The sequence below is a fragment of the Festucalex cinctus genome, chromosome 5 (assembly GCF_051991245.1).
Source record: "Festucalex cinctus isolate MCC-2025b chromosome 5, RoL_Fcin_1.0, whole genome shotgun sequence".
NCBI classification, from domain to species: domain Eukaryota; kingdom Metazoa; phylum Chordata; class Actinopteri; order Syngnathiformes; family Syngnathidae; genus Festucalex; species Festucalex cinctus.
In genome coordinates this window covers 9,969,109-9,982,634 of record NC_135415.1, presented here as the reverse complement: position 1 = coordinate 9,982,634, position 13,526 = coordinate 9,969,109, and the positions used below count along the sequence as shown (strand labels likewise).

Below are 13,526 nucleotides of genomic sequence, written 5' to 3'. Positions count from 1 at the left end.
ACTTTACTTTTAAACATTTTTTTAAACTCAACAATTGACTTGCATCTTTTCAAATCATTACCAACATGATTCCACAAATTAACACATCTTACAGAAACACATCTTTGCTTAATATTCGTTCTTATTTTTATTTTATTTTTTTTTGTAGACACTTGTACCACTTATGTCATATAAGGACTCGCTTTAATTTCAAATGGCTTCTGAATACTATGGCAGAGTAGATTGTTGTAAGCTATATACATTATTTGTGCTATTACTGTACTTAGCTAGTACATGCACAGTATTTTTATTTTATTGTTCACTCTATTGTTTAATACATTAATACACAGTATTTCAATGTAATGCTTTAAAGCTACATGCCAATTGTTCTGTTTAAGCACACAATATCATTGTTTGTTGTTCACTTCTAATAAAGGAGTGTATGTTGAAGTACATGGAATTTATTGCTTATTTTCTATTTTTATCGTGGTGTCGAAATGGCATCGAAAATCGTGGATTTTCAGTGGTATCGGCATCGACTACTAAATTTCTGGTATCGTGAAATCCTAGTTGTAGGGGTGTGTTGTGTTGGATTGGATGTTCGCATCTCAACATGCTCAGCTGTCAGGCTTGCCCCCTTTTTTTGTTGACTATATTTCCAGTCACTGAAAAAAAAAGCCTTTCATATGGTGTGGATGTTGCTTGTTTAATAATAACACAGAAAAAAAAAAAAAAAAAAAGTTCACATGTATTTGAAAAGTGTGTCAAGTAAAAAAAAAAAAAGTGTCAGCAACAAGCGAGTGTGTTAGGGCTGTGTGTTTGCGTGTGTTAAAGTGGGCAGTGGGTACATGTTCTGTGTGCGAGGCTGGAGCACAAGTTACGTGGTGCAGTTTGGATGAATGACGGGGTTACTCATTGCCAACAAGGAAAGAAAAAAAAAAGTTGAAAATTTACGATGTCTTCCCCACACAAGAAGCTCCCGGGTGCCTCCTCTTAATCGCGATTGTGCTTTTATTGTATGCCAAGTACTTTGCATTTTTAGGTGTAAAGTACTCCCATACTCCGGTCGTTTCTTCTCCCTGGACTCGCTGCTACTCGATGCTGCGGTCGCTGCTATTTTTTGATTCAATAACTGTATCCCGTCGCGCTGCGCACAACGGAAGAAAAAAAGGAGGCAATTCCGCTTTTCAGCTTCCGCGTCATCTATCTATTAGAAACAATAGACACATCATTGTATTGTGTCATTGCTAGCTTGCTTCACATTTCGACAATTAAAAAAAAAAAAAAAAAAAAAACACTCCACACTTTCTCCATTTTTGACCCGGCCCCTGCCGGTACACGTAGCTTGCTTGTCATGTCTTCCGGGTATCCGCAAACCACAACGCTCGTTGCCCTCCATTGCTGCACTGTAATTGTGCACAATATACGTGCATTGTACGTTCTGTGTTTTTTTTTTTTTTTTTTGCTCCCTGTGTTTTGTCTGCAAGGTAACGTATATTTGGTGGCCCAGACATAGCGCGATGGCGCCAAAAGTGACGCATCGACGTGCAGGTATTGCGTCGACGTCATTGTCCCAGCCCTAGTCTCGACAAGACCTTTCCGACAGGGTCTGTCCCATCGCTCCACGACATTGCATTCCGGAGATACAAAATATGTACTCTGCTGTATGACAAGTACATTAAAAACACTTTTAATGGAAAAAATGACTAAATGGAAAAAACATAAATGATGAATGAAAAATCATTCATAATAAACTAAAAATCATACCAAAATGAAAAACCAAATGATAAAATATATACTGTGCTGTATAATGTAATAAAAAAACAAACAAACATACTTTTAATGGGGAAAATGAATGTGAATGAAAAAAGAACATTATAAATGATTTTTCATTCATTATATAAAGTAAAAATCATACAAAAAAAACCTAATAATAATAAATGAAAAAATGTATATAATTAATGGATTTTTTTTTTTTAATTAATGTGGATTTCCATTATTGCGGGTAGATTTTGGAACGTAACACCCGTGATAAATAAAGGAATACTGTAAACACTTTCAATTTTAAATGTATTATTTGTCCCAAAGACGTATTTATACGGTTTTTTTTTAAAAATGCTCCAGCATACAGAAGGCTTTGATGCAGCCTCTCAACTGGAGAGTATAGGTGGAAAAAAATGGTAGCAATGACAAATACACCCAGCGGGTAGCAGCAGAGTATAAGAGAACAACCAGATCCATGTTGCAAAAAAGCTCTATTGCTTGCAATTCGAAGCAGATTTGATCAAACTGAGCTATATTTGACTACTAATGTGCTCACGTACTCGTTTTTCCTGTTTGGTGAATTTGGTTATACTGAATGAGTTTGTAATTGTGTTTTTGTACAACATTGCATTCCTCGACTTTTAGTGATGCAGCTTTCCTGCAAACGAGCCAGCGGGAAATAACAGCAATGTCGTTCATCATGTGGAGTTGCGGCGTCAAATCATGCGCCTCAACGCGATTCACAGTCGCTCCGAGCGACACTCAAAACACACGACACACAAACACTCGCATCCTATCGCAAGCTAGCGGTGCTAACTGCTCACCAGCAATTTGATTGACGCTTGGTGTGCCAAAAAAATCCAGCGAGCACACACTCCAGCTTACCTTGACGACGGGCTGCGCAGACGGCATCATGGCGGCCGGCGGCTGTGGCTGTGGAGGCGGCGTGGGCACGGGAGGCGTGGCTTGTACACTTGTGGGCGTGGTGGAGATGACGGCCGTCTGGGAGGGGGAGGGGTAGGATGAGGGGGGCGACGCCGAAGACTCCGCCTGCTGACTCACTGACACAGACACACACAAAATATACATTAGCAGTCTAATACTCTTACTCTTTTACTGTACTTCAAGTACAGTAGGAAGCTCAAGTTTGATAGAATAATTTTGTCGACGCGTCCAAGTTAGACTTTTGGAGGAGACTGTGGACAAGAGTTGCAGGCAGGCAGTTGGCTGGTGTCGTGTGGCGACGAGCTCTCGTCCAAGGACGTCCTCACTCACCTGTGGTGGCGGCGGCAGCCGGAAGTGGTTTGTTCTTGTTCTTGCCTTTGGGGGCAGGCGGCAGCAGGGCTACTTCCTCCTGAGGCATCTGAGCCACCTTCTGCAGGAAGATCTTCTCCAGCGCCTGCGCCATCAGCACTATGTCGTCTGTCGGCTGCACGCACACACACACAAAAAAAAACAAAAAAAAACAAAAACGCACAAGCATTAAAAAAAGGCTAAAAAAAAGTGCCAATTCAACTCAAGTGTAGTGTTGCAACTTGTACAAATATGGCAAAGAGATCAATCACATTTCAACTTGATAAATATGACACTGGGAAAACCAAGAAAAGACAGACCAGGGCCCGACCAATCGGCCACCGATTATAATCGGACGATTATTAGCCTTCAAACATCGGCCAAAACAATCGGCCAATTGGGCCAAACGGACAATAATTTTCCCCTTAAAATGTTATCAAAGACATCCGAAGTTTCTGACGCTGTGAAAGTACCCTGAATGCACCATTTTGCCTTCGTAGCATTAGCAACTAGCAAGTGTGTAGAGTACGTTATTCTGTTGTCCCCAAGCGTCCATTAAGCTGTTTAATGACACCGCAGGTGAAGTTAACTGTAACACTAAATACACAACATTAAGAATGACATCCACTGTATATTTAAATAAAAAACACGCCTTGTTTTTAAAACATCGCTAGCCTAGCTCTAACGGAAAGTTAGCAAATGCTAACCAGAAGTTAGCATCGACTTCGGGGAATGTTTTTCCTTCAAATAACGAACGTCCACACACAAATGTTGTGGGATGACATGACAACGCAAAGGCACAAATTATTCCCAATGTGTGGGGAAAAAAAAAAGAAAAAAAAAGTTCTTTTTATAGAATTCAAACGCAACTTTCTTCTGTACTCACTTTTAAGTGTGTACACCATGGATGCACGGCCCCACACTGCCCCCGAGAGGCCAAAACGCACAGGAACAGTATTTGTTCTTAGTTGCTGTTATTTTATTTTATGCTATTCTTATTTCACTTTCATATTGTTCTTATTTTGTCATTGTCCTTTCAAGTTATATTATAAAGTTGATATTTCAAGTATTGGGTAGCTCACTATATGATACGATATGCGATATCGCAATAACGATTATCTCACGATATGACGATACTACGATTATCGATATTATATTGGTCAGGTCATAAATCCACGGTAGTCGACGATAAAATTACTCAAGACATAAACTGGTATTTCAATGAGAGAAAAAAAGGTTTTTCGTACACAATATTCAAACTGGTGTCTTCTTCACAGTGAGTACTTTAGTGGATATATTTTTTTAAACAAATACAAATGTCTTCTTAACAGAGACCACTTTCTGCCACAACTTTGTCTTAAACACTGTTGTCATGCAACATGTCCATCAGTTACAGTCATTTGTTTCATTTTATAAACTGACAGTTTTTTGTAGAACATTGCAAACGTAAATGAATAAAATGACTTAAATATTACATCCAATGAAATCAATATTAATATTGCTCAGAAATTGTGTGCTTCAAAAATTCGAAACAAAATGTTAAAATTGAAGATATAATACACATTTTTTATCGAAACATGTAAAAGTGAGTCAGTTGCTGGGCAGATAAATGTCTTCCACAAGTCAAAGTGCGCTGATGAGTCTTGTTTGCTTGCAGACTTGCGTCCATTTCCCCGCCACTCTAATGAGGCGATCCCCCTAGTGGCCCACCAAGTCATTGCTCAATAAGTCATGAACAATGGAGAAGTTATAGTGGCTATATATTAACTACAAATACTGCCATGCTTGCGTAGGCGTATAAATAATCTATCAAGAGACAAAGTATCACCGATACATCGTCACACTCCTAATGACATCATGAGTATCGAAATATAAGGACAAAGGGTTTTATTTTGATCTTTTTAATGAAATTGCGATTTGTTGCTGAAATAACTGAAATGGAGCCAAATGTATGACGATGTTCTGTTTGTTGCGGTGTTGAATTGCATTGCGTACTTTTGAAAAACAAATTGACAAAAAAAAAAAAAAAAAAAAGCTATAAGGACTGAGGGTGGCACGAGGGAGGGGCCAACATCATCATCATCATCATCGTCATCATGGTCATGATGGTTTTGCGCCTTCACCTTGTTGTAGATGTAGCAGTTGGTAAACATGGTGTTGAAGTCCTGCATGGCCTCGCTGGCGCTCCAGTAGTAATTGTTCTCCAGACGCTTCTTGATGGTGCCCATGTCCATCGGGTTCTTGATCACCTTGTGGTAGTCCTGCGCGCACACACAGCATAACATGTGGCTCAGCCTTGCTCCTCCCCCCTCGCTGCCGCGTGCAGGTGCGCGTACAAGCTGGCCACTCACCGCCAGGCACAACTTGATGGCGTCCACGGGCTGGTAGAAAGGCCACGCAAACTGATGCTTCCACAGCGTCTTCACCACCACGTTCTGCATGTACTGCAGCTGGTTCGTCTTCCTGCTCGCGCGAACACACACACGCACACACACAAAAAAAACCATCACATGACTTCACTTCCATCACAAAGCACGCCAATCGGTGATTATGCCAAGCAGGAGCGCTGTATTGGCTACAGTTTCATCATCTGGAAATCACTGATCTCTATAGATATGACTACAGCCGATAGATCAAAACCTTTGAGGTGGCCATATTGCTCCTCCCAAGAGATGTTTCTCGCCATACCATCCAATACATTTATTGTATCCAATAGGGGTGTTAAAAAAAAATCGATTCGGCGATATATCGCGATACTACATCGCGCGATTCTCGAATCGATAAAAAAAAATTTTTTTTTTTTTTTTTTTTAAGAGCTCAGAATTGTTCATTCGGTAGTCTTACCGATTCAATGTCTTATCATCATTGCCTTTTTTTTCTTCTTTTTTTTGTGTGTGTGTGTGTGTGTATCGATTTTTAAACTTCCATTTTTAATGGAAAAATATTCAACAAAACGTCTGACTTCAGGTTAGACTGACTGACTTCACACCTTGAGCATGGAAGAATGTTATATGAACGGAACATTAAGCCTTAATATTTTATTTTAATGCTGTTCAAACATGAAACAGATTACAACCTCTATAAGACTGAAATTTCAGATAAATAAATAATACATTTTCATATAAATCTTACACTCTACAAGCTTACTGATTAGTATTTTCTAAATTTGAATGAAAAAAAATCGCAACAATCGACTTATAAATTCGTATCGGGATTAATCGGTATCGAATCGAATCGTGACCTGTGAATCGTGATACGAATCGAATCGTCAGGTACTAGGCAATTCACACCCCTAGTATCCAACATTTGAGACAGTACTTAGTACAAACAGCATCATTTATGCTGTTTTAAATTTAATAAACAAACAAGAGGACTTCAGACATTTTACAATTTTTTTGTGAAACATTGCAAAAGTAAATAACTTAAATATTAAATCCAATGAAATCAATAATAATCCTCAGAAATTGTGTGCTTCAAAAAGTTAAAACATAAAATGTTTTAAAATGTTCAAATTTAAGATATAATATACATTTTTTATAGAAACCGATGCAAAACTGAGTCAGAGATAAATGTCTTCCACAAGTCAAAGTGCGCTGATGAGTCATCTTCGGCTGAAGACTTGCATCCATTTCCCCGCCACTCTTATGAGGCACTCCCCCTAGTGGCCCGCCAAGTCATTGCTCATCATAAGTCAACAGTGAAGCTGTTAATAGTGGCTGTATAATAACGACAAATATCACCATACTTTCGTAGGCGTATCGATAATCTATCGGGAGACAAAGTATCACGATTTTTCGCAATATCGATATATCGTCACACTCCAACTTTCAAGTCTGCAGCTAGCGCGTGCAACGTAACTTTCATGCAACAGCTATAGGCTAACGTTCAAACATGTTAATCTGACCACTAACTGATGCGAGCTTAACAAGATTTACTAGCTTGTAGCTGTAATTGTGTGTGTAGCTGTTCTAAATCAAAAAGACAGAAAATTTGATGTGAAGTAGTTTTAGATGAGATGGAAATGTTCAACATTATCTGCTGACAACAAAAATATAAAAGGGTGAAAAATGACGAAAACTAGACTAAATTGTTGACCGTTTCTGTTGACTAAAATTAGACGAATAAAATTTCGTTTTCTTGGACTAAAATGATCGACTTATAGTCGACTAAAAGATCACTAAATAAAAATTGGGATGAGGTTGACTAACTTTGATCAAAACTAACAAGTGTTATTGAAATTGGACGAAAACTGTGAATAAATTTGAAAAATGGCAGATAATATCAACACTTTCCTGCAGGCTTGCTTACCTGCCGGGCTTGGTGGGGTTGGTGACCTCTGGCGGCGGCGGGTTGGTGAGGGCGGGGGGGCTGGGGGGGGCAGCCTCGGGGGCGTCCGACATGTTGGACGGCGGCCGCGCGCTGGCGCGGCGTGGGGATGCAGCGTCTGACCGCTGGGGTGGGAAATTGGGAAAAGGCCCCTCGGGGGTGCAAGCGTGGAAGGTTTTTTTTTTTTTTTGGTCAGTTGCAGCGCTCCTTCAGCTGAACGTTTCCCTCCAGGAGACAAACTCCCATCGTACGAGCTGGCAAAACACACAAAGGTGAACGCGCGTTAGTCACAAGCCATGACAACTAGTTTGTCATTTCAAGACCTCGTTTAACTTCAAAATGTCCAGTCCTCGCGATTTCACACACTCAAAAGATGTCAAAAATAACGGCTAATCATCTAAAAGGCCACAATACCGTCGTTACCAAGTCAAGATATTCACTCAACGGATTTAAAACGGATTTATAAGCTTTTTGTTTTGTTTTGTTTTTTAATGCTAGAGCGTACAGAAGGCTTTGATGCAGCCTCTGACCTGAAAGGGTCACTTAAAGAAATGGTAGTTATTTAAATAAAAACACGGCCAGCAGAGTATAAGAGATCAATCAGGGCCATGTTGCAAAAAGCTATTTTCCCAACAGGTTTGTGAATAATGATGAAACTTCGCTAAATTGTAATGCTAATTGCTGCAAAACAGAAACAGATACAAATTAGAGCTGCACAATATATCGATATTGCGATATTGACCCGTGCAATACGCATTTCGTGGAGACGTGCAATATGTTTTACATGGAATTTTATGCTTTTATCTGAATGTGACCAGTCACACGTAAAATGTAAAAATGTGCACCGCCATCCAATAGGTGAACATTATTGAGAGGTCATTACAATTCATTAACTAAGAATACATTGAGTTTGCTTATTTTGCCGCATGAAAAATGTTATTCTTTCATTAGCTAATACAAATGTCAATTCTTTAATTACATGTTAATGCAGTTACATCGATAGCTATACTCGGCAACAATATTGCATGTTTTTTTTCCCCAATATCGTGCAACCCGAATACATAATATGATGAAAGACCCCGCCCCCCCACTCATTCCGATTAGAACCAAAGTAATAAAAGCAACAAACATTTATTTTAAGGGTTAGGGTAAATGAATTCAAGTCATTTAATTTACTGCCCAGCCCAGGTGTTTATGATTTGATGTCCATTTGCTTTGAATGGAAATTTCTTGACTATCCAACTTGTGACAAAAACTATGATTAGTAATTTCTATTAAAGGGACAGCAACATGAAAAAAAAATAACTTTTTAGAGCTTTTAGCCGTGTCACAATGCTAACTCCTCACCAAACACCTGAGAAAACCGGCTGTTGACACTTTGTGACATCATAAAGTGCAAACACCCCCTCGCACAGCCTCTGCAGACTAAACGCACGTCCACTTTCTCTGACACCTCCATGGGATAGTGACAAAAGTAGCCATCATCAGTAAACAGTAGGGATGTCACGATACCAGAAATTTAGTATTCGATGGCGATACCAATGAAATTCCGCGATTCTCGATGTCATGTCGATACCACGGTAAAAATTTAAAATAAATAATAAATCCCATGTACTTCAACATACACTCCTTTATTAAAAGTGAACAAACAATGATACTGTGTGCTTAAACAGAACAATTGGCATGTGGCTTTAAAGCATTAAAATAAAATACTGTGCATTAAAGTATTAAACAATAGAGTAAACAAAATACAATACTGTGCCGATAACCGATAATTTCCTGCTTTGTATGGTCGATACTAGGGATGCACGATATTTATCGGACCGATACAATATCGGCCGATATGGGAAAATATGACGTCGTTTTTCATCGGCCAGATATGTATATTTTAGCCGATACATAGGTCCGATGGATCTATTAAAGTCTGTACACTGTTTGCAACGTGAGGACCCTACAATACACCATGTCGCGCTGCCTATATCTTGTATAGACCATGTCGCGCAGATTACATCATCTATCACGCCTCTCGCTCTTGTAGACCGGCATCTCAAAAAAATAAAAAATAAATAAAGGCTTGACCGAAGCTTGGTCCGCCCCACACTGCTGTCTAGACTAGCACGTGGCAATCAACATGTCCTCCTCACCAGTGTGGTGGTTTTTATCCATGGCAGAAGATCAAAACATTTTCAGCAAGGATTCTAAGAGGGGGAAAGAAGGCTTTTGCTCACCTGAAAATCCTTCATCATGGCAGAGCCGTTTTGAACGAACTTGAAGGAGGCACAGAGGCAGGAGCAAATGTTGTTAGGCTAACGGCGCTAAGCTAACAAGGCAGCAGCAACAAATCTAAAGGCGGAATGACAATTACCATCCAGACGACTTTTGGCAAGCACAGAGGAGAGAAAGTGGAGCAGAGACGTTTTGAACGAACTTGAATGAGGCACAGCTGTAGCAGCTAATGTTGCTAGGCTAACGGCGCTAAGTTAAGAAGACAGCAAGGCAGAAAAAACAAATCTAAAGCCATAAACGTCAAAGTTATGGCTTTCATAGCTCTAAACAAGCAGCCATTTTTTTTTTTTTTTTTTTTTTTTTGTAGCTGACCCGTTAAGTTAATAGCACATTTGGAGCCACGTTGCATCCTCCGAAGTGGCCACAGCTTGACTGACTAGAATGGACTAACACTACAGTAAGTCTCACCGCAGTTCGGGGTGGGGGTTTTCAAGGATGCGTATCATGTTATTGTATGTTTAACTTTTAAAGCCAAGCCAAGCAGTGAACTAACTATTTACAGTGTTCCCTCGTTTTCCGCTGGGGTTAGGTTCGAAAAAATACCCGCAAAAAATGAAATCCGCGAAGTAGTTAGCTTTATGTTTTACAAATCTTATAAATGTTTTAAGGCTCAAAAATCCCCGACCGCACAATTTATACACTTTTCTCATTGAGGCATTTACATGTTCTCCCATTTCTCTCTTGTTCAAACATTGATAATGTTCAAAACTTCATAAATTTTTATAAAATGGATATATTACAGTCAAAAAAATATGCAAAATTGCACTTGAAAAAAAATCCGCGATACAGCGAGACCGTGAAAAGTGAACCGCGTTATAGCGAGGGAAGACTGTAATGCCAGTTACTGTCTGCTGTAACCAAGCCACAACACGCGAATGTAAGCAGCTTGCTTATTTATTTATTTATTTATTATTTTCCAGTCTGTGTTTCCCTCGCGGAACCACGGGAAACAACATAACCACCCACAAGTGTTGCTGCAATACCAATTTTGTCTATTTACTTGATTTCAATTTTTTTAATTAAGGTTGACAAATGTCAATGCATATAATTTTACCAAACGTTCACCAACCTCATCCTCATGCACTATTGCACTTAGGGTTGAACAAATGCATTCCTATTGCATAATGCATACATACATGAATGTTTTGTTTTTCCAGATAAACCAGTTGTAGTTCTGTATTAATTTAAAAACTTATTTTGTGTAATTATCTGTTAGCCATTTCATATAGAAAATACACATTTGTCATAATCCAAGCTACTAAAACATCAGTTTTTCCAATCCTGGATCAACAAATTGCAGATTATATGAAGGTTATATTAAATATATATATATTAAAAAAAATGTACCCGTTATCGGTATCGACCATACAAAGCAGGAAATTATCGGTTATCAGTATCGGTTGAAATTTTTCATATCGTGCATCACTAGTCGATACCGATAACCGATTAATTCGCCTTCATATAATCTGCAATTTGTGCATCCAGGAATGGAAAAACTGATGTTTTAAGTAGCTCTGATTATCACAGCAAACAAATGTGTTTCTTTCAAATGTATATTTATTTTCTATATGAAATGGCTAACATAATTACACAAGATAAAAAGTTAATTTTTAAATTAATACAGAACTACAACTGGTTTATCTGGAAGAACAAAACATTCATGTATGTATGTATGCATTATGCAATAGGAATGCATTTATTCAACCCTAAGTGTAAAAGTGCATGAGGATCAGGTAGGTGAACGTTTGGTAAATTATATGCATTGATATTTGTCAACCTTGAAAAATTGAAATCAAGTAAACAGACTAAACTGGTATTGCAGCAACCCTTGTGGGTGCGTGTGGTTGTGTTGTTTCCCGTGGTCTGGACTGGCCGTGAAGGCAGCACAGACTTAAAAAATAAATAAATAAATAAATAAATAAATGAATGAATGAATGAATGAATGAATGAATGAAATAAATTAATAAGCTGCACACATTAGCGTGTTGTGTTGTGGCTTGGTTACAGCCGACAGTAACTTGCATCAAATAGTTCACTGCTTGGCTTGATCATTTCACAAACGCGACAGTATTAATGCTTTGACTGCACTTGACATAGTTGAGATTTTTCTGAAAATTTTAAAGTTAAAAATAAAATAACGATACGCATTCTTGAAAACCCCCACCCCGAACTGCGGTGAGACTTGCGTGTAGTGTTAGTCCGTTCTTGTCAATCAATCTGTGGCCACTTGGGAGGATGCAACGTGGCTCCAAATGTGCTATTGCAAAAAAACGGGTCAGCTACAAAAAAACGGCTGCTTGTCTAGCGCTATGAATGCCATAACTTTGGCGTTAATGGCTTTAGATTTGTTGTTGCTACCTTGTTAGCTTAGCGCCGTTAGCCTGGCAACATTAGCTGCTGCAGCTGTGCCTCCTTTACGTTCATTCAAAACGGCTTTGACATGACAGATGTCAGGTGAGCAAAAGCCTTCTTTCCCCCTCTTAGAATCCTTGCTGAAAATGTTTTGATCGTCTGTCATGGAGAAAAACCACCACACTGGTTGATTGCTACGTGCTAGTCTTGACAGTAGTGTGGGGCGGGCCAAGCTTCGCTAAGTTGGACCCCCAAAACAACGCAAAAGACGCGGCCAGATCTGCCGCCTCTGTACCAACGATACTTCGGGTATTGTAGAAAAGGCAATACCGTCACATTTTCAGAATCTTGGCATCGACTTGGCACCAACGTATCGATTCTCGTGACAACCCTAGTAAACAGTCTGTCCAAATTAATTGAAAGCAATCAATTATCCTTCACTTTTGCAATAGCAAAGTGCAATGTCTTAAAATCCGTTCTGGATCACTTGTCTAAACTACAAGTCAAAGTTTTGCACTGTTGAACCTAACTGAACGAACAGTATAGAGGTTAGTGTGCTTGCTGTGTAAACGGCAAGTCCCTGGTTCAAGACCAGCTCAGCAACCCCCCCCCTCAACGATTTCATGCAGCAAGGTGCGGTTTTGTTCAAATGTTTATTGATGAATTGATGGCTTGCATTCAGAGGAGTGCTCCAACGCAGAGCTCCAACAAGCAGACTGCAGTCGGCTCGCCGGGGGAACACGGGGAGAGGCGGGGTCTGGCTGACTTGAACCGGGCGTTTCACTTCCGCGTTAGAAAACTAACCAGCACAACACCTAATACTTCATTTAAAAAAAAAAAAAAAAAAAAAAAAAAAAAAAAAAAAAAAAAAAGATGCCTATAGAAAATACCATGATGTAATCCCTTGAAATGGCTGCTTTGGTTTGATAACATTATGTTTCAAGTCTTGAGTGTGAAACTCAAGCATCTTTACGTAGTCTGTCAACTATATTGGTGCCCTGCTGCTTTAAATATTGCAGCCATCAAAGAATGTGGCTAATATCTGTAGGTACAGGTTAGCCAGGAGTAATCAAATTCCTGTCCGCCAAGTACCCCGGGTCATCTCGCTTGAATAGGACAGGAAAGGAAATTTTGGAGAATTTCAAAGAGGCTGCTGGTATCGGTACTCGCCCCCCCCCCCCCCCCCCCCCAAAAAAAAAAAAAAAAAAAAAAAAAAAAAAAGTCCTCGATAGCGCTTAAGTTGGGTGAAAACTTGTATTCACAAGATTGTCAAACAAAAGCGCAACGTGACAAGTGGCCGCCATCTTTGCGGAACGCGCACTTCAAACGCCATTTAAAGTCCTCCACAACAATATATTCACACACACACAGAAAAAGAAAAGCGTAGCAAGCTATTTGACGGTTTTTGTCAATCTTCAATTTGTGCCTTTTAGGACCACTTTAGTTTTAGTATCACCGTTTGAAACGTCACATTCATGTCAACACGTCGACTTGGAAAACGGAACAAAAAAGTCGAGGCGATCCGG

At 39.4% G+C, this 13,526-nt stretch overlaps 1 protein-coding gene across 2 annotated transcripts in view; it reads right to left on the bottom strand.

The window, feature by feature from the left end:
* LOC144018630 (bromodomain-containing protein 3-like) overlaps positions 1-13,526 on the bottom strand; it is a 32,264-nt gene that overhangs the window by 16,925 nt on the left and 1,813 nt on the right. For both annotated transcript variants that reach the window (XM_077521003.1, XM_077521004.1), the window contains exons 2-6: positions 7,345-7,616; positions 5,388-5,499; positions 5,160-5,297; positions 3,019-3,172; positions 2,629-2,804 (exon numbers count right to left, since the gene is read on the bottom strand). In XM_077521003.1, the coding sequence (XP_077377129.1) occupies positions 2,629-2,804; positions 3,019-3,172; positions 5,160-5,297; positions 5,388-5,499; positions 7,345-7,436 (672 nt within the window). In that variant the 5' untranslated portion in view covers positions 7,437-7,616. The remainder of the gene's footprint in view (positions 1-2,628; positions 2,805-3,018; positions 3,173-5,159; positions 5,298-5,387; positions 5,500-7,344; positions 7,617-13,526) is intronic.